Source organism: Botryllus schlosseri, chromosome 2, assembly GCF_051294905.1.
Source record: "Botryllus schlosseri isolate E-star chromosome 2, Bs_hap1, whole genome shotgun sequence".
Classification (NCBI taxonomy): domain Eukaryota; kingdom Metazoa; phylum Chordata; class Ascidiacea; order Stolidobranchia; family Styelidae; genus Botryllus; species Botryllus schlosseri.
In genome coordinates, this window is record NC_137237.1 from 27,464,203 (window position 1) to 27,484,971 (window position 20,769).

A 20,769-nucleotide genomic window follows, 5' to 3' on the forward strand; every position below is an offset into this window, starting at 1 on the left:
ATGGATACCCAACATGACACAGGATGTAAGCAACCAGTGGCGTAGCAGGCACCTGGCGGTTCTGGCTCTGCGCCAGGGACGGCAGGCTCCAAGGGGGCGGCAAATGAGGCTGCGCAGTGCACAGTGTACACAGTCGGCTAAAAGCAGCGTCATTAGTAGTCCTATAACTGGCATCCCGTGAGGTAAAATTTAATCAAACTGGTCTCCATCAAAAGCTAGTGTCGCGCTGATTCCGAAAACACGAATTAATATGTTAACATGGCAATGGAACCACTCAAAAATAGCCATCAAGGCCGATTGTTCCTTACAATCGGAGCGCCGCAACACACTGACTAATTGACCATGATAATGGAAATTATATCGAGCGATCATTTGGAGCAATGCCGATTTTCAGACCAGTATTTAAATTGTATTTCCGGAATCAGGTCAACAATAGCTTTCGATTAAGATCAGTATTGTTAAATTTGAGCGCTCGGGGGGCCTGGCCAACTATAGGATGACCATGACCAATTATGCTGCTTTTAGCTAGCTCAGCAGTAGGCCTGTCTGGGTATTCAAGTGTGACAAGTAAACTTGAAGCTCAAACCAGGTTTACCGGCATAGCCTAAGCCACTTGAAGATATGTTTGGATTTTTTATTCCCCACGCGCTGCTGCAAAGTGAAAGTCACAATTTATTCACCAGCGCTTTTAAAAGCACCTATGACGACGAAGTTGACTTTTTGGAGTTAACTGTGTAAATTGACAGATTTAAGAGGCTGGTATGAAGCAGTGGCTAGTTAATGCAAAACTACTTGATTCGGCACCATATTTATGCTCGTGGCTGAAACTTCATCTGACCATTGGTGTTTCAATTGCAAGCTGTGAGAGGAGCTTCTCAAAGCTCAAACTGATTAAGTCTTATTTACGTTCTACCATGAATGATGATCGGCTATCAGCTCTATCCATTCTGTCTATAGAAAGACTGAAAGAGACTATACGTTCAAAAACTTGAATTTGAAGTTTTTATCGCTGATTTTGCTTCAGTCACAGCCCGACAAGTTAAGTTTTGAGGCGGCTATTGATTTCTATTTGCACAATACGTTCGTTCCCTATTTCTTGTCTGTATTATTTTTAGCCTTATTAACGGTGAGGCTGAGATGCGGCATATTATTTGTAATTATTTGCATTGACACGTTTGCTTGAAAATCAATTTATGTCGAAATTTGCTGCTGTCTGCTTAGGGGGCGGCATTTTAAGCGAGAGCCAGGGGCGGCAGCACATGCTGCTACGCCAGTGTAAGCAACTATAGGCCTACACATCAAGAGGGCAAAATAATTATAATGGTTGCCATACCGACCTGCATCTAAATGAGCTACGAAGCGCAAGCTAGAACCTTTTGATATTTTACTATTTTCAATAACAGTTGGATAGTTTGTTGCATCCGTGGTTGTACCAAATCACGGCGTTCCGCGTCACAAAAGTCCTTCTCTGATTGTACTTTTGATGCGACTCAACTCGAGTAATTTTTATTTTATCACCCATTGAGTCCGAATTCGATTAATACTACAAAACGTCGCGCCCAAGTCCAAATAACAATTTTCAGTACGAATCATCAACGGGTCATGTTTATGTTTAACACCATAAACAAGTAATGTCACGTAATAGGTAATCTTACACTACGTCGAAACTTTTTAAAGTGATGTAATAGTGAAGTTTGATGAGTAGTTCTGGCTTCTGGAGTAGTTTTAGAGCGAGTTTTGAGTTCTCAAATTAAAAAAAAAATTGGTAGTAAAATATTGTCCAATACTTCGAAATCCAACATGCCGTCGCGGGCCGCACGAAATGGTCTCGCGGGCCGCATGCGGCCCGCGGGCCGCGTGTTTGAGACCTCTGGTGTAGAGCAATTTTGAGATAAAATCAAAGTTCAGTATTTCGCCTCAATCGTTCCGCATACAGACACGAATCTAAGCAAAACACCTTACCCGAGGCCAGAGTATTGGAGTCAGGGATCGATATCCCTGATTGGAGCTAATTTTTTTCTCAATCCATTTCCCAGCTCGTATATTCGATAGATCGCAGCTCATATTTCGTAAAGCATAGTTTCAGTGCCGTGTCAAAGATTATGATTCATCACGGATACGCATACTGCGGGACGTGGGTATTTCAGAGTGTTCTTAGCAAAACTGATCACCGATATCATGTGGACGATGAATATGCACCATAGCCTCATGCTGTTAGTGTTATTGCATTACTGTTAGTTGCAGGATAACTGTCAATTTATTTGCATTCATCAAAATCAGAACTTGCGTTCGGTTCAATGATATAGACTCCGTATTACGATGCTGAATAGAACACGATGTCGAGGGTTCCAATCATTCCATACCGTATAGGTCGACGATTACTAATACAAGTCGTCCGAAGGTCAATGATGCATTTAATAACGATCGACATATTTCTACATGTTTTGAAGCAGCGTTTTAAAACACCTGTTATGAATGAAACCCTATCGATGAAGCTACAAAGTTTATCTTGCGGACTCCGTGGCTTCTGACAAGGAAATCATCATACAGTTGGTGCGTTCCATTCCAAAGACGCAATACATTTTGAATATAACCTGTTTGTAGGGTACTTCAGGACCGTGGCTCGTTGGAAGTACCATACGAAGATTTGTTAAGTGTACCGATCAGGTATTGCCTGACAAAAAGTCAGGGAAACGTAATCCCTAACACCAGTTATATTTGTACAGCAAACTGAATTGATACGTTTGAATCTCCATCTATTTTCCCAGTTCAAGTAGTTTTGATCACTGCCACGGATATCAATACTATTCGTCTTTTACTTCCACTTGTGTGCAAAAAGTGACAGTGGGGACATCTGGCCGTGAAACAAGCAGGCATACTTATTCAAGACATTCTGCATAATGTGACATGTGTTCTCTGTATCGTGTGGGCACTAAATCGTTCGTATCATCCTACTCGCCGCCTCTCAAAGCGGACCGGCAGAAAGTTTCAAGACCAGCTTTTATTTAACTCGATTATACTTTTGTTGCAATAGTTACAAGCAATGAATTTTAATAGTGGGAAATAGATAAGTTCCATTATGCACCGTATCCATCTTGGGATTCTAGCGGCTGGCTAATTCCTTGCAAATGGACAACTCCTCCGAAGTCACAGCTTGACGAGGATGGGATAGCATCGTAGTAAGCTTGGAACACAGAGCCAGCGCCCACACGTAAACGGAGCTGATCGCAGGAGTTGGGGTCGGTGGAGCAGCAGGATGTAACGTCGGACGCAGAGTTGCATTGCTCTCGAACCTGAGACATGAACGACGGAATCAGATAATGTGGTAATAGGAATGAGATCAATGAATATATTGTGCGAACTAAATAGTAACGTCTCAATGAAGCCCGGAGTAAAAGTCGACCGTGCTTGTAGTAATAATTACTAGGGATGGTGCGAACGTGAGGTTCACGTTCGCGTTCTGTGTGTGAACCTCATAAATTTAGAGGTTCACTTTCACAAGCGAACTTTGGTAGGTTCCGGACTGTGCACCTTTTTCATATATTACAATTTTCAGGTCATTATAACATCTTTGACTGAAATTCATTGCGAATCAACTCCGGGCCACTCCATGCGTGGCGCTGGCAGCATAAAAAAATCAACACTAAACGAGCATGCACCTGACAATATCAAAAGTTGTACTTATTGCTTTGTTACAAAAGGCTTCTCTAAATATCCAGCTTTCCGTTTGTGAATATTTAGTGACTCTCTGCTGTAATGAGCTTGACTCGCAATCACGCAACATCAAGAGCAAAATACGCTACATGTAGCTATAGTAAGCGAATGATGTTTATTCAACCAGTCAATGAAGTTGATATCACTGTCTGATGTCGAAAATCTAGCAGGCGTACGTGGTCTATCTTGATTTCATATGTTTATTGTATCATAAAAACCAAATCCGTGCGAGTGAGGTGCTGGCTACTGCTGTATAACTTGTTAATGGGGTAGTATCGGTAGCAAGTATAGAAACCAGTTTACACTCAGCTCAATATCAACGTAGCAATACTCAGACGCCGAATACATTGTCCGGTCTGGCCTAGACCGTTACTCTCACGGTTATATTCCCTTGCAAGTCCTCGTCGAAATTGTTGGCAAAAAGACAGAAGACATTGATTTTATAGGATTATTATATCATTTGATTGCTCCTTTTGCTACATTTGGCGATGTTTAAAAAGTCAGTATGTTCTTCAGCATTGTGACATTATGTGGCCCGTGTCGTCGCTAGGTATCGTGTACATTAATATATCACTTCACTAAATATAGGGCTGCAATTATCATACATCATCACGTGACGTTCACGTTCACACCAGAGGTGGTCAGTAACGAAGTACTTCTACTTTTTCAATCAAGAAGATAGCCTGAGAAATTTCGGGGCTGTTTTCGCGGAGTATCAACATTTAATTTCCACAAAAGTTGAGTAGCCAAGACTTTTCGTCGCGCTTCGCGCGCAGTGGATACGGAGTGACCAGTATGATTTCGCGAAAGTATCGGTGGATATAATTCAGGTCGCGGGTTGGCGTGGTTCCGTTTACACCACATTGTCGCCCTTCGCCCATATGAAATAATTCATCACAGCATATATGGCTCATCATAACGTTTGAAACTGATGTTTCGCAATCTAGCATTTACTTGTCATATCGTAATCTAGCATGTCCATGGCGTGTCCTAATCTGGAAACTTGGACTCTGACTTTTTTTAGTTTTAGAGCTGCTTTAGCACACCACCTTTGAACCTTTCTGGACTAAAGGCATGAAATACATGTTCCACTTTTAGAAGTAGTATTTATATTTCAGTTTTAATTCCCAGTATCATATACTTTGAGATATAATTAATATCAGTTCTTTTGTCTGGATAACATAAATGTTTAAGAATAAAAGCAAGTGTAGTAATGCCTTTAATTTCCGGAAATAAAGCTACACACTATGGCATTTTTACGGTCCACCATATTTTTTATTAACGTTTACTAATCGCGCAAAGTGTTTACACCGTATCCTATCCAACTTCTCCGTATTGCTCTTCGACTAAACTACGGGCCTTATAATATGGGGGATGGCGCCGTACCATGCTATTTTCTGAAACGTGCTATTAGAGAAATCAGAGGATTAGTATCGCATTTCCATATCGATACTATCATGATGTGGATGAATCCATATGCTATCGAAAATTGGATACCTGTTGGTATGCATCAATATGAATCAAGCTCGTCACCTTTTGCATAGCTCAATTTGCACCTTTTTACAATCCATGTGAACGAATTAGGATCGTTTTCACAGCTACTTACTTAATTGAGTACATTTAAAGTCAGTCAATTCTACTTCTACTTCAAGTAGTTTTAAGTTGCTTATGGAAGAAGTACTTCTACTACTCGTACTTGAGTAGATTTTTTCGTCGCTGGTTCTACTTCTACTTGAGTAGCTTTCTTGACTACTTTGACCCCCTCTGGTTCACACAGAACCTTTCAAAAAGGTTCGCGTTCACAGGAACCTGAACCTTTTAGAGGTTCACACCATCCCTCGTAATTAGAGGATTCATCGGAAAGAATGTTGGCCCGAGGTAAATTACCACAGATTTGAAACAATCTAAATACCTACAAAGTCACGATCATTGCGCATAATAACAGTATAGTGTTGTCTATTATGGCGCATATTATTGACCATTCCATATGCTAGTGAAAACATTATCCAAAATTCATTATCCACTTGCTACTTCTAGCTCTACGAATTTCGCAACATTTCGAGTGGGCACAATATTGTTTTACATTCTAATACCTTATGGGAATGCCCTAAGAACGCAAATGGTTTTACAAATGAGTGGGGAAACTGAGCTCAGGTGCCAATTGATTGGTTGCTACTGGGAGATTCTGTCGGCAAATGACAACTGATATTACTGATAGGCACAAAGAAAAACGGAATTCTATAGTCGGTATGAAGCATCAAATTTTCATTCCGTGGAAGTAAAGGGACAAAAGAAACATATTTCTATGCCATATGGCATGCTTTAGATCATAGGATACAAACCTAGGCGTCGTACACCCCACCATAGGGTCGTTTATGAATTCCCTAGGGTCGCGAATGAAATAAAATACCACTGATTGCTTCAAGAATGCCAATTACGCGGCTGCTCATTTCTAAAAAAATTTGTACAAGGTATCAGATCAGTCGAGTGTCATTTTAATGCGAGACAAATATAACTTAAGAATGGCGTTTGGCCATCACTATCACAACTAAACGATCGGGTGCATAAAACCAATAGGAAAACTACGAGTGAGTCGGCAGCGCTATGTGTTAACAGTATATGCATACAGAGTAACACACACGCTCGGCGGGGCCGAATAACTGACAGATCGTTAACTGTGTTTCGAGTGACGCGGGATTTCAATTATAGCCCCACTTGACTGCTCCGATTGGATATAGATAGAAATGGTTCCAAAAGACCTATACACTTTGTTAGAGCCCTGATAGACGAATTTTGACGAGTTCATAATTACATAATTGCTATTATTGCGCTCATAGTTTCCATGTTACAATATATGCCGTGAGTAGGTTCGGGCGAAGGTGTTGACCATTTTAGTAATTAGCACGCTGAATTGAAAGATGGGTCACGGAGCATTTTTAAATCGAAAGTTTGGTCGCGACCATAACCTTGGTCGGGAACCCCAGCTTTAGATCATATAAGTCATCGATACGCTGCTCACGTGGTTATATCCACTCTCCCCATGACGAGAGTTTGCAAGGCATTCCAGCCGTCAGTGTTTTGTCTATTCAAATGCTGATATATAGAGATTTTTTATATTTTTATGAAGTCTTGTGTTGCCTTAAAATGCCTCTAATTATATTCTCAGCAATAAATGTACTACTATGCTGAAACAGCTCCTCCCAAAACTCTCAACCTGGAGCAATCATGGAGTAGTTTCATATAATTATGCGTGCTGCAAGATACAACAATATTTTTCTTTGGACGACATTCTGTCACGGTCAAGGTTCATTTGGAAAATTTATTGTTGGCTTCTTTCAATCAGACACTTTCATATCGTCCGGGGACGGAACACCGATATTGTATTGATGGGAACCGAGGCGTTTCGTAGCTAATAAAGTCACTTTTAAGGTTGGAGAAATCTGCTGTGAATCGTGGAAATTGCACCCAGCAAGTTCCTAGCTGCTTGTACTTACATCAGCGTACACGTTGTCAGGTCCGCATGCCCATCCCATAGCGCCGCAAATATCATTGGCAGATGCATCATCCTTGATAAGGCACTGGGGGAGCGGAGCGTACCCATCAACGAGCACATACTGCCTTTCAGCGGACCCACCGAAATGGCATGCATCTGTGTTATTCACTTGCACGTCATACGATGTAAAAACATTGGTGGCTAATTCTGAAAAGTAAAGTCCGTACATGAGGTAATTCAGAGTCGTGCGCCCCTGCAATCTTCTGAATTGCTGGAAACTTTTGGCAGTGATACTGATAAACAATGGAAAATACACTTTTTGCCAATATTTTAAAGTGACTAATAATTATAATTCGAAATCAAAATAAAATCGCTTTATGCTACAAGGTGTAATATACATGTATATATTGACATCCGCGAGATAGCAGGTGTCAAAACAACCATCGTTCATATTACGACCTCACATTAGTGAAGCATTTTAAATGGCGGATCAATACTTCCCCGTGTAATTTCGTAGTAGTTGGCGGTAATGCATTTACATGTACCAAAGCATCGCCTATGAATACTTCGACCACATTGCTTACGCATCCACAGTTTGGGAAGACTAGTTGATAAATATGAAGTCTACAAAACATAGGAATGATAAGATTGACCTCACCTTTCACCCTCGAAAGTGAGCATTTTGTAGTGTTTAGACAGCAATCCAAAAGTTCACTTGTGCATTGAGATGAAACATTGGCGAACGTATTATCACCTCCACAAGTCCACAAAGCACCGCTACATACTGCAGTATAGTCCGCATCTGCCTTAGGAGCGCACAACAACTCAGATATGTCCTGAGATCACATGCAAATTTAGCTGACACTCCATTTCAATAAAGTTCGAATCAAGTGGCCTATCTCACTCCTAATTCGTAAACCCTGACGTAGTCCACCCACATCTCAGCATCGGAATAGTTCCACGACGTTTGAGGAGTAGGGTCGTTAACGTAATGTCCACCGACCGCAACGTTAAGGATAAGATGAAAGTGCTGATCGAAAGGCTGACCTGCATTAATTGAAAGCATAAAGTTGTATTTTCACGGTTTGAGTTCACGACAGTGGTAATGAGAGTAGTATTCAATGAATTGCAACATATCACCGTGTTTAACGCGAATTGTCTATTACAGTGGTTCCCAACGTGAACGATATCTCTCCCAGTGGGTGATTTTGAGAATCAATTGGCCGAAAATGCGAAAGGGGGAGATTTGGGGCGGTGAGAAGGTCCAGTGAGCTAAATTTAATTAACACGGCCAAAAAAAGCACGTGAAGAGGGATTATTTTGCATATGACGCGAAAGATGACTGAAAAATCAACTCAACGGAATGTAGACATGGAAAACAGTTTTCCGAGCACCTGCTTGGAAAAATGACCTTATTTTCATCAATTCCTCAGGGATCGGAGTTATGTGAATAGATTTCCCGTTTGTCGAATCTCTAAATATGGAAGGCGAAAATTTATGTGGATGTTGATCAAGGGGCGATGAGATTGGGAAGCACTGGCATAGTATTTCTGCGGGCGATTCTTATTTCGAAAGTGTATCATCTGTTATAGTTGCACAGTGCACTATACACGTATAGGTGGTAGATATTGAAAGACTTCGAAATTTACTTGATACTCAATTAGGTATCAGATATTCTACCTTGTAATTTACAACTTTTACTTGCACCTCAAACATTCGAAGGCATCACACAATATTATCCAAGTCCGTTTTGACCTTTTACGGGTAGACTATATGTATTGCTGGATGAGAAACTATAGATACCTTTTTCGGAATACGTCGATGATATCACTCTGTCGAGATTCTGAGTGTAGTACGGGATGCCGTCTAATCTGTAGACCTAAATGATGAAATAAAGATATTTGTTACTATAGTGTGTGACCTGCAGTTTACTGGCAAACAACCAGCCCGATATATTCAGTTGTTTGAAATTAGTTCCTTTGCGTATGATGCTCTGTCATGCTTTCTACTATGCCAACACAGCATATATGTCAGGGTACTCCAACTTTTTTTTACCGCGCGTCCTTTCGATTTACATGCATGAATAGCGTATTCCTTTAAAAGAATATGATTCCAAAGTCAGTGCTAGGAGGAAATGCTATATCATTACAATGAATTTCCTCAAAGAACCCTTGCTTTGTATTTTAGATCAGCGACGTGCTGCAAAGACGTGCTTCCTGCACTTCAACAAAGTAATGTAGTGTACGAATATAGGTGCCACTGTGATTGTGGCTACGTGGGAAGAACGTCAAGACGTCTGCAGGACCGCATAAACCAACATGTCCCCAGATTTATCAGAACACGTGCGTCACGCGATGTGAAAAACTGACCCTTAACTCATCCACTTAAGATTGATGCTGATCGATCAAAGGCCATTAATTCTGCCATCGGCAAACATCTGTTGGATAATCCGATTTGTGCGGATAATTATCGAGACGACCGATTTCGAATCGTAGGGCGAGGCCGTTCACAATTCCATTTGTGTGCCTTGGAATCAACTTTTATCAAAATACACCAACCAAAACTCTGTCAACAAACGGAGTTCGTGTACCACCTAAAAATAGTACATTGAACGCTCTCTCATTCGAAATTTCATGCTGGTGACGTCATATTTTGTGATACGATTGTTGATATACAATGTTCTTTTCAATTCTCTACTAGTTGCTGACGATTACCCCTGACGAGTGTCAGCCGAAAATATTCGGGTTCATTTCAATATGAATATACTATTTAATTGTAAATTACCTTCGAATAGTATGATGTCAATTTCAAGAAGGGTCATTTTGCTGCTGTTTATCATTAGCCTGCATTGACTATTTGCACATGACAGATGGTGGTTGCACGATCATGGAGGTAAATCCGAAATAACACTTAGGGGAGCCGCGAGAGTCCGTGACGGTCCAAACTGGAGGCGCGACAACGAAGAGTTTGAGAACCACGGTTCGTTCTAGATTAGGGTTGCCATACGTCCGGAATTTCCCGGACATGTCCGGAATTTCACTTGAAAATCTGCGTCCGGGAGGAATTTCAAAGATATGCCCAAAATGTCCGGAATTTTGAAGGCTTGAAGCAGGCTCAAAAGTTTTCCGTATTCAACATAAACATGTGCTATTCAAACTTCTTCTTCGCACCGCGCGCGAGTTAATGCAACGTATAATGATATTAGTATGGGCACCAGGCATCACCCTCGCCAAAAAATGCAATCATAATTAATATAGGGTTACCATATTTTGGAAATCTAAAAAGAGGACACTTTTTCAGAAATTCGAGACTTGCGAAACCGGGGAACAATTCTCAAAAATCGGTGAATTTTTCCCACTTTGTGATCGGTTGACTAAAAAAAAAAAGGTCAAATTTTCGCTCAGAGCTCAAATCACCGTTTTTCACTCCGAAATACCCGCCGGAGCGTCACTTTTGTGCTAATTTACGGCATATCAGTCGCATTTTGCTCTAAATATGACCTAAATTTTCAAAAAAGAGGACAAAATCTCAAAAAAGAGGACAAAAGGGCGTCCTCCAAGGACACTTTCAAAAAAGTCAAAAAAGAGGACAAATTCTCTTAAAAGAGGACGTATGGTAACCCTAAATTAATATAAATAACCACCATAAAGTCTGATTGTAATCGCAATTATAAGCTAACTGTATATTCGCAGAGTTGGTTAAGGCCGGTTGGATGCTTCAGTCACAGACAGGGGTTCCAAATCTTTGGGTCGTTTGCCTTTATCTGGGGATCGCGATGACTTTGGACGTAAGCAGCTTCCTAGGCCGCGAAGAAGCTTGTTCCAGCTGCATTTTTTTAGTAATCAGATTATCAAGTTTTGAGCTTTGCCACGGAAATTTTCAAGTTGGAAATGAGGTCGCGACCATAAAAGATTGGAAATCACCAGATGTGCAACCTGGTGGTGCATTTTATAGTAGAAGAATCGATATATTATTGACAGAATTCATACATGAAATTTAACAGCCAAATGCATATAGTAAGTGCCCAACAAGTTACATCGACTACCCTATGGTGGGCCGAAGATCAGTGCTTTTTTTGGCGTAAGGGGGCAGAAAAAATGTTGTTTCGGACTTGATTAAAACACATAACCATATAGCCGCACTGACCTAACAAACACAATCCGGACAGGCCAGACACGGCCCGCCAGACGATTTCATCCGACCCGCGGAGGGATCTATTGCAGACCCTATCAAGTAGCAATCACCAGAGCTCACATTACAGATGGTTCAATTCATGACCCATGTTCCACTCCATTCATGTATAGTGTATGCCAGGGGTGTCAAACATACGGCCCTCGGGCCACATCCAACCCGCCAGACGGTTTCATCCGGCCCGCGACGTGATTTCGGAAAATGGCACATTTCTAACAAATGGCGATATCGCAAATCGCGATATAATAATAATGAACAAAATTTCATGGTCTGCGTTTACGGTTAAACCACTTGTATTCCTCACAATGCATATACAGGACCATATTCCCCAGATTATGACTAAATCAAAGAAATCATAGCCATATGCTAGCATACATCGTCGGTATAACGTCGCTGTTTTAGCAGTTTATAAAATTATTCAACAGGCCAATCATCGTAATTCTGCCAATTCAATTGTTTGCTAATAAAGGTGTAGATAGAATAGAACCATATGGTCCGTGATATACCGTAATATATTTTTATGTACATAGGCTTGATATTTGAGTATTCAAGTGAAAAACAAGGGCATAGATTTTGAGGTAACATTTTGAAACCATTTGACTCGTCCGGCCCGCGAGTTCTCTGAAGGTTTCAGTCCGGCCCGCGACGCAAGTTGAGTTTGACACCCCTGGTGTATACAGTCGATGGGAAATGCTTTGCTAGTGTGACGTCATGTTGACAGACAATGTGTTACACCTCATTTTAAAATCCGCTAGTAGGCGCTTAAGAGTGTCCGGAATTTGCTTCACAAAAATATGGTAACCCTATTCTAGATGTATCGTCGTAATATGGCTGGGCGTAAGGTCCCCTGGTCTGCAGCAATGCAGAATCAGTTTCTCATAAAATCTGTTCCACTGTTATTATCGGTAGTCCCATACAACATGACCTGCATATCGTTTTTCACATGCAAGCAGTGAAGAATAAATTAACATTAATCAATAATATGTTAGCTCACCCCGTAATGTAGCTAGCGTAACCCTAGGGGTATTTGTACCCCCGTTTGAAAATCGTGACATACGTGATAAAGCTTATACCTTTATAATTACCAAAATTAACCAAATTGTTTAAATAAAACATTAACCAATGCAGTTGGTGTCCAATCCAATGAATACACGTGGTATTCTCCAATCGAGCCGGATATCCTGAGATCACCACTAGACTCAAAATAGTGCTGATCGCAGCAAGGCGCGTTGCCGTAATGCATAGTGCTGGCGATGTGATCTGAGTATTCTCCCCTGGCCTCACATATATCGATCTCTCCGCTCCCAGGCCATTCACCGTAGACGGAATCTCTTAAAATAAATTATTATTCCTGGAAGTGCGTGGCATATGGTGGAGATATTTGGAATCTGAGTACCTGGGCAGCATCCATATCGCTGGCCAGAGCCCATATCCCACCGGAAGTTTGGCGCGAACATCAACCCGTCCGTATGTCCAGGCAAATTTTGAATTGATTCGTCCCGATGTGTAGCTCTTTCCCCCGTAACTGAAGGGTGTCAAATACATCGTTGGTAACGATTGTTAGGCAGAAAAAGGGATATTTTTGTTAATGTTTTGCTGGTCATCATTGATGATTGTCATATATACTGACATAAACGTGTAAACGAATTTAAAGATATTGCATTAGACTTTTAAAAAATAGAACAAAATCGGCATATTCTGACATCCGTGATTGTAGATTGTTTTTATCATCATATTCTTTATTCACAGTAAAACTGGTAGATACACACATAATCCGGGGAGCAGCCTGCCCCCAAAGGAAAATGGCGAGATTGGAGTAAATTTTTAAAATTTCAGTAATACATTCAAATTGTTATTCCTATGCAATACACGGAGAAGTCAGATTACAGAATTGCAGCAGATGAAGAATTGGCAGAGGTAGAGATGATTGAAGATGAAGAATCGAAATTACAGAAATTATGCTGTGATTCACAAGTGTAATTTTAGTCCAGTGGTGCATTCAAGGCCTTCCGAAGAATGTGCACAGTGCCCAATAATGTGATAATGTGATATGATAATGTGATTATTATTATTGCTGGAAAGTTGAGTGACGCTTTTCACCTGTGAGGCCAGGTGCGTCACGGACTAGAATGAGCGATCGATATACCAAAATGAGGGCAAGACCCGATTTACAAGTAAGTACCACAAGATAGAACGAATTCTGCAACATGGGATAACATTTCGGGGATGATCAGTAGATTTTCGAGTGTTGCAGTGATTTTGAGCTCGCGCGCCCTGTCGAATAAAAAGTTCCGATGAAAACCATATCGATTGCAGTGCAGCAAACAATGCTCGACTGTTTCAGGTACTGTACAATGGTCGCATACGTCGGTGTCGCTACATCCAATTTTATATAAATGCGCTTTCAGGCGGCAATAGCCTGAACGAAGCCGAAATATTAATCGTTCGTAAAGCCTATATGTCGATGCATCGATGGAAAGTGGCCATCGGTCAATGATCTATGGAAATTTCGATAGTGACCTCCTCGCTCATTTCGTTGATATTCGGCGTTCCAGGTCGCTCTACAGCAGAGGTCTCAAACTCAAATGTGCTCGCGGGCCAATTTCCTATTTTGGATGGCGCCGCGGGCCGCACCAACAATAATAGGGGAATTCAATGTATTTCAAAGTAGGCCTTACTTCCGGGTTTCGAGCATAGGTCTACTCCTGAAAACTAGGCTATATTGACATGTCATTACGGAAGTCATATAGAATCAGCGTTTGATTTTACCTTCGAATGTTGGAACAGATTAATAACAACTTGAACATAGTGGATTTGTGCAATAACAATAGAAATGTGCAATCGCTGAAGAATCCGTTGGTGTTACAACTGTGAAGCGTAGGCTACGACTAGTTAATACTCACCACATTAAATTGGCGACAATAACATATTTAAAGATACCCAAGATGACACGGAATGTAACCAACTATACATCAAAGGGGCAACATAATGCCAATGTCGGTTGCCATACCTACATGCTTAGATATCTAAATAAGCTACGCAACGCAAGCTACGACCTTTTGATATTTTACTATTTCTCCTACCAGTTTGATACTTTGTTCATAGTGTCCTATATGGTGAGGACACAAGCAAATCTCACGGCTCAGTGAAATTGGTCTTTGTCACACTTTCCATTTGGTCCAAGGCAATTCGACGGTAATTTTTGAGCGTCTTGTCCTGCATTAACCTAAATTTGATAAAGCGGGTATCAATGGAAAGCTACCACGGTACTGATTGCGAAAATATAAATTTTATTCTGTTCGTGGCCCTGGAACTCGCCAAAATAAGCCTCAAATGTTGCATTGTGAGTGAGTTTGGTATTGTGACGCAACCATGCCGTCTGAGCAGCTCAGGAGCGAGAGTGAGAGTTCTCAATCGGTTGCGTAACAATGGCCAATACGCTTGCAGCTTGCGGTGCTCCTCGCCTGCTCCCAGACGTCATTTCTGCATCACAATACCAAACTCACATACAATACAACATTCGAGGCTTATTTTGGGGAGTTCCAGGACCACGAACAGAATAAATTTATGTTTTCGCAATCAGTACCGCGGTAGCTTTCGATTGATACCCGTTTTATAAAATTTAGGCTAATGCAGGACAAGCCGGACTAAAATTACCGTCAAATTCCCTTCGACCAAATGGAAAGTGTGACGTACACCAATTTCCCTGAGCCGTGAGATTTGCTTGTGTCCACACCATATAGGACACCATGGTTTGTTGCGTGCGTGGTTGTACCTAGTCACGGCATTCCGAGTCACAAAAGTCCTTCTCTGATTGTAGCGTTTGACGTGACGAGTACGAGTACGAGTAATTCTACAGAGGGTCGCGCCCAAGTCTAAATCACAATTTTCAGTCACGAATAATCAACGGGTCATGTTTTACCATATTAAACAAGTAATGTCACGCAATAGTTGATCTTCCACTGAGTGGTAACTTTTGAAAGTGATGTATATTGGTGAAGTTTGATGAGTAGTTTCAGGCTTCTGGAGTAGTTTTAGAGCGAATTTCAAGTTTTCAAAAATTGGTAGCAAAATATTGTCGAATACTTCGAAATCCAAAATGCCGTCGCGGGCCGCACAAAATGGTCTCGCGGGCCGCATGCGGCCCGCGGGCCGCGTGTTTGAGACCTCTGCTCTACAGTATTGACGTACTTTGGCTTTCGCCTCAGCGTGGCTAATTTCGTCTGGAAGCGTCTGAGAAGGGATATTTTCAATATCGGTCCTGGCAGCTTGCCAAGCCAATTTATCGGCTAACTCATTAACACCGATATAAGCATGCCCGGTTACCCAGGCCAGGACAACAATGGCACCTTTCTGAACCGCTTGATTCAGCAAGCGACCACATTCAAATACAACGTTCTGCGTTTGCTGTGCCTGCAAGTTGGTCATAGCGGATAGTACGCTCAGGCTGTCCGAGAGAATCAGATGTGTTTGATGGTATGAGCCATTCTGGCAGATCCATTTTAGAGCGTGGAGAATGGCTTGTGCTTCTATGGAGAATATTGACTTTAGGGCGGAACTTGGCTGGGAAAAGTTTATCATCAGCAACGGGATGGTAAAATGCAAAACCGGCTCCCTCTGCTGATTTAGAGCCGTCAGTGTATATTTCAGTGGCATCGTTGTATCGTTCGAATATGAAGTCCAGGACTATGGGTTTATGTGACAGAGGTGTGGTATCTTTTTTAATGATTCTTGCAAGGTCTAAATCAGTGGTTCCCAACCTTTTTCGACTCATCGCCCCCTTTTCAAACTCCACACCGATCATCGCCCCCCAAATATTGGGAACACAAAAATGGGCATGCAGACTGAAATCACAGCCGAGTTGACTAAGAAAAAAGGTCAACTTTTCGGCTCGACCTCGAAATTACACTTTTTCCAGCTACATTTTGGTGAGTTGACTAACAAAAAAGGTGATTTCTGCGACTTGATTTCCAAAGGACCGTAACAGCACTTCGTCAGCCCCCCTCCCCCCTAATACGTTGATCGACCGAAAAGATCATCGCTCCATCAAATATGCCGGACCTGATGTGTGGAACAGTATCCCGCCGGCCATCCGTCAGTCGACGAGCATGTCCACATTCAAGTCGAAATACAAGCAATTACTACTAAATAAATACAGTCCATCCTCAAGATTACCGGACCACGACTGACCTATCGATCTCGCTTCCCATGACATGCCGCCTTATTTCTTGTCGCATTCTTTTTTCTATACTATCTTCTTTACTTTCATTCAGTGTGCATGCCTCCTCTTTACATCGCCTAGGCCAAGGGGGGTGTCAGATTCCATAGACTACTCCTTGTCGCTTCGACATCTTCCTGTCTTTTCATTGTATCGCATTTTTGTGGTGTATTGAACTGATAAAATTGCTAATAAACCAATGATGATGATGATTGACCCCCTCCATAGGGCGATAAAGCAAACTTCGGCACTCCTCAGACCCAACTCCTCCGATACCTCTTTACCGCTACTTCCCAGCACAAATTGTTGGACTCTTTAGTTAGTCGACTTGATTCGCGCGAAGCGCGAAAAATTTCCATTATTCATGATTGAATCGGTCGATATGATCAGGAATTGCATAAATATTGCTGTCAATTTTTTATCCTCTCTCTGCTCATGTATTCAGATTTACCGGTAAAGCTGAGTGACGTGTCTTGGAAAATGTATAGGGCCCGTAAATAATAATTGAACATATTCGGGCGGACCCGTGGGTATAATGACTTCGCTACGTAATGACATTTCGTGGCCTATCTGCTATGTCAAAAGATATTCAAATCGCCCATACGTACTAAACTAAAAGACGCACACGATTTCAAATTGGTATTTCTGTACTGGCACTAATTTTTCTCTGCGAGATGGCATTTTTGTGGGATTCTGATTAAACAGGACAGAAACATTTGGCGCCAGCCATTTAGGCGCCTATGGACAATTAAATATATATGTATATCGTATATATATCGAAGTCGGTCAGCATAAAGGCAGTCCTTTTCCGCCAAGGTTTTCTCGTTCTGGCACACTTCTCGGAGTCGCATGTTACAAGGCCTGAAACTTCATATGTCTTGGTGCGTCATGGTGTGATAATGGCTGACGCCGAGATGCCCATTTCTATACCTCATGCGTATTATTTCTTGGAGGAAGGGTATCCAATAAGCAAGAAATAAGCGACCACGATATGGCGCGCAGCGCGAAAATATTTTGAAAAAGTTGCCTAAATTTTCAAAATAATACCCTATAATTAATATTAATTCACGAAAAAATTGTGGGCCCCCTTCGAGTTCGGGCCCTCCATCTCAATTGGGGGCTTGGGTGTGGCAGTTACGGTCATGGATGCCAATGTAGCCATTTCAACGCGCCATCGCCCCCCTATCGCCCCCTTTGTCCGTTTTCGCCCCCCTATCGCCCCCTTGGCTATTTTCGCCCCCCTGGGCCGACAAATCGCCCCCTGGGGGGCGATATCGCCCACGTTGGGAACCACTGGTCTAAATCAATGTTATGTGATTGCATCAGCCATGGATGGAAGAGTTTTTATTTCCAGGACAAGGTTATTCAGAGACCCGACATTGGTGGCGATGTTGAAGGTAATGAATTTTGGGTTCATGAGGCTATATATCTCCTGCCAAGAGTCTTCAAGCACTCCTAATGTTGGGTGTTCGTGAGCCTGGTAACGTCTAAGGTGGAAGCGATAGTTACGGCTAAGCTGTTTGTGGCGTAGATGGAGAGGAAGTTCGTCAAATGAGGCTTCCAGTGCACAGATGGGGGTGCGGTGCATTGCTCCGTAGCAGAGGCGGAGAGCTTGATTTCGTATGGTCCGTAACTTGTCCAGATACTTTTTTGGGGCGAAGTAGTATGCTGGTAACCCATAGTCAATTAGTGAGCGTATCAGCGCCCTGAAAAGCTGCAGCAATGGCTTTTTACTCGCTCCCCATGCAGTACCAGTCACTACTCTGATTAGATTCAGTCTGTTGGAGCACTTTTTGGAAATCGTATCGATATGTTGCTTATAGTTGAGCAATTTGTCAAACGTGATACCAAAATATTTGTAGGTGTCGACAAATTCAAGTTCATGGTCACCAGTTTTCAAGATGAGTGGAGGAATTTTCCATTTCTTCGTGAACAGCATGCCTACGGTCTTGGCCTTACTGATGGTAAACCCCCATCTGGAACACCAGTTGCTTATTACATCGAGTGATGATTGAATGGAAGACAAGAGGGGCGGGATAAGAAGACCGCTATCCCAAACAGCGCAGTCATCTGCGAACACCGCATGTTCAGACCGATGACCTAACGAGCTCGGTAAATCATTGATCATAACCGCAAAAAGCAAAGGGCTGAGAACGCTTCCCTGGGGTATATCGTTCTGCAGTACGTAACAGTCGGAAAGAGTGTTTCCTACGGTCACCTGGAAAGTTCTGTCAGAAAGGAAATTTGTAATCCATCGGTGCATGTGTCCGCGTATTCCGAGTTGGTATAGTTTGTACAGAAGTGCGTGGCGCCACACCATCTCGTAGGCTCGACTTATGTCTAAGAAGACCGCTACCACCGATCGCTGATGATGGATGTTCTTGTAAATCGTGTCGTGGAGACGCAGTATATGGTCCAGGGTGCTTCGACCACGCCGGAAGCCGGACTGTGAGGGATGTATCAGATTTCTTGACTCCAAATCCCATCTTAAGTGATTGGTGACCATTACTTCCATAACTTTAGAAATGTCACTCGTGAGAGATATAGGGCGGTACGAGTCCGCCGAGGTAGGATCTTTGCCCTTTTTGGCAATAGGGCAGACTATAGCATGTTTCCGCGAGACTGGCAATTTCCCCGTCTCCCGGGATGCATTGTACAGTATCGAAAGATCGATGCGACAGGAGGATGATGGATTTTTTAACATCGGCATTTTCAGCTACGCAAAGCTTGATTTAGTTCGGCAAGAGTAAATTCGATGTTTATGTTCGAATTCCTGTGCCGATCTGGTTTGTTGTCAGCGGTAAGATGTACCGTACCGTGTTTTCAATGTTAGTCTTCGTTATACGAAAACCTGCTGGGTAGTTGTCGGAGCTGCTCGTCTTAGCGAAGTGTGCAGCCAGTGTATTAGCTTTAGTTTTGTTATTTTGTGAAATATATCCGTTCGACTTCAGCGTTGGTATGGAATTGAACGCATGTACTCCCGACATATATCTCATATCGTGCCAGACTTTCGACATCTGCGTACGGGAGCCCAATGTACCACAAAAATCCTCCCAACATTTGCGTTTTGCAGAAAGGATGGTTTTTCGACATTCGGCTTTCATACGTTTGAAGGCGATCACGTCTCGAATGTGAAAAGTACGTTTCATTTTCAAGTAAGCAGCCCTTTTCCTGCGCACAGCACGAGTACATTCCACGTTCCACCAAGATACGGCGATTTTCGTTAATATTTTCGGTTGTGGGATCGACTCTCCCGCCCCTAAAAGTAGGCTATTTGTGAAATGGCGGTGGAGGCCTTCAGTTTCCCCCATAGCAACGAAGTTGGATTGAAGGTGGAAATCCACAGCAGCCGAGAAGGCTGACCAGTTCGCCTTACTGTAATCCCATCTTCGTTTTGATGAATTGCACGACACCCTATTATTGTATGTGGTCTGGACTACAACGTGATCACTACCTATGAGCTGGTCGGTTACTGTTGTGGCACATCTCGCCGCAATGTCCCGATACGACATCGACATGTCAAGAAGTGACCAGCGATGGACGGCATCACACGCAATATTCATACGAGTGGGTGACGATGAATTCAACAGGACAAGGTCGTTTCCACCCATTATTTCGCAGAGTTGGTTGCCACGTGCATTTGTCGAGTGACTCCATGAAGAATGGTGCGCACTGCGCATTGAAGTCGCCGCATATAATGGAGCGTGATGACAAAGACTCAAATATCCTATAATCACTAGCTGTAGTTACACAGTCCGGGGGTATGTAAACCCTGCATATGTTCAAGCTCCCTACTCGCACACATAGTACCTCAAAAACGGATGACGAGAAGTCGTTCGAAAGAGACGCATTGAGCGATGCTCGAACAAAAGTGGCAATGCCGCCAGAGTGCACCGTCTTGTCACGGCGGAATAGTTGGTACCCTCCTAGTTTTGGTGTGTACTTTTGGACAAGATGGGATTCTTGAATAAGAATAACGTCTGGTTGAATGGTTAGGGTTGACAAGTAGTGCTTAAATTCGTGTAGTTTGTGATAGATGCCCCTGCAGTTCCACTGTAGATTGTTATAAGCCGCCCAATTGAGCGTATTAGCTCAAACGAAGCATACTCAGATAGTTCAGTAACCGATGATATGGGTCGCACTCCAATTAAGT

At 42.4% G+C, this 20,769-nt stretch overlaps 1 protein-coding gene across 6 annotated transcripts in view; it reads right to left on the reverse strand.

The window, feature by feature from the left end:
* Positions 1–2,986: 2,986 nt before the first annotated feature.
* The window catches only part of LOC145434339 (uncharacterized), a 55,982-nt gene continuing 38,199 nt past the window's right edge, over positions 2,987–20,769 (reverse strand). For 5 of the 6 annotated variants that reach the window (XM_080311703.1, XM_080311704.1, XM_080311707.1 and 2 more), the window contains exons 8-14: positions 12,795–12,923; positions 12,519–12,729; positions 9,011–9,086; positions 8,112–8,254; positions 7,866–8,043; positions 7,209–7,414; positions 2,987–3,293 (exon numbers count right to left, since the gene is read on the reverse strand). In XM_080311703.1, the coding sequence (XP_080167829.1) occupies positions 3,078–3,293; positions 7,209–7,414; positions 7,866–8,043; positions 8,112–8,254; positions 9,011–9,086; positions 12,519–12,729; positions 12,795–12,923 (1,159 nt within the window). In that variant the 3' untranslated portion in view covers positions 2,987–3,077. The remainder of the gene's footprint in view (positions 3,294–7,208; positions 7,415–7,865; positions 8,044–8,111; positions 8,255–9,010; positions 9,087–12,518; positions 12,730–12,794; positions 12,924–20,769) is intronic. The other variant, XM_080311706.1, reaches the window with a different exon arrangement.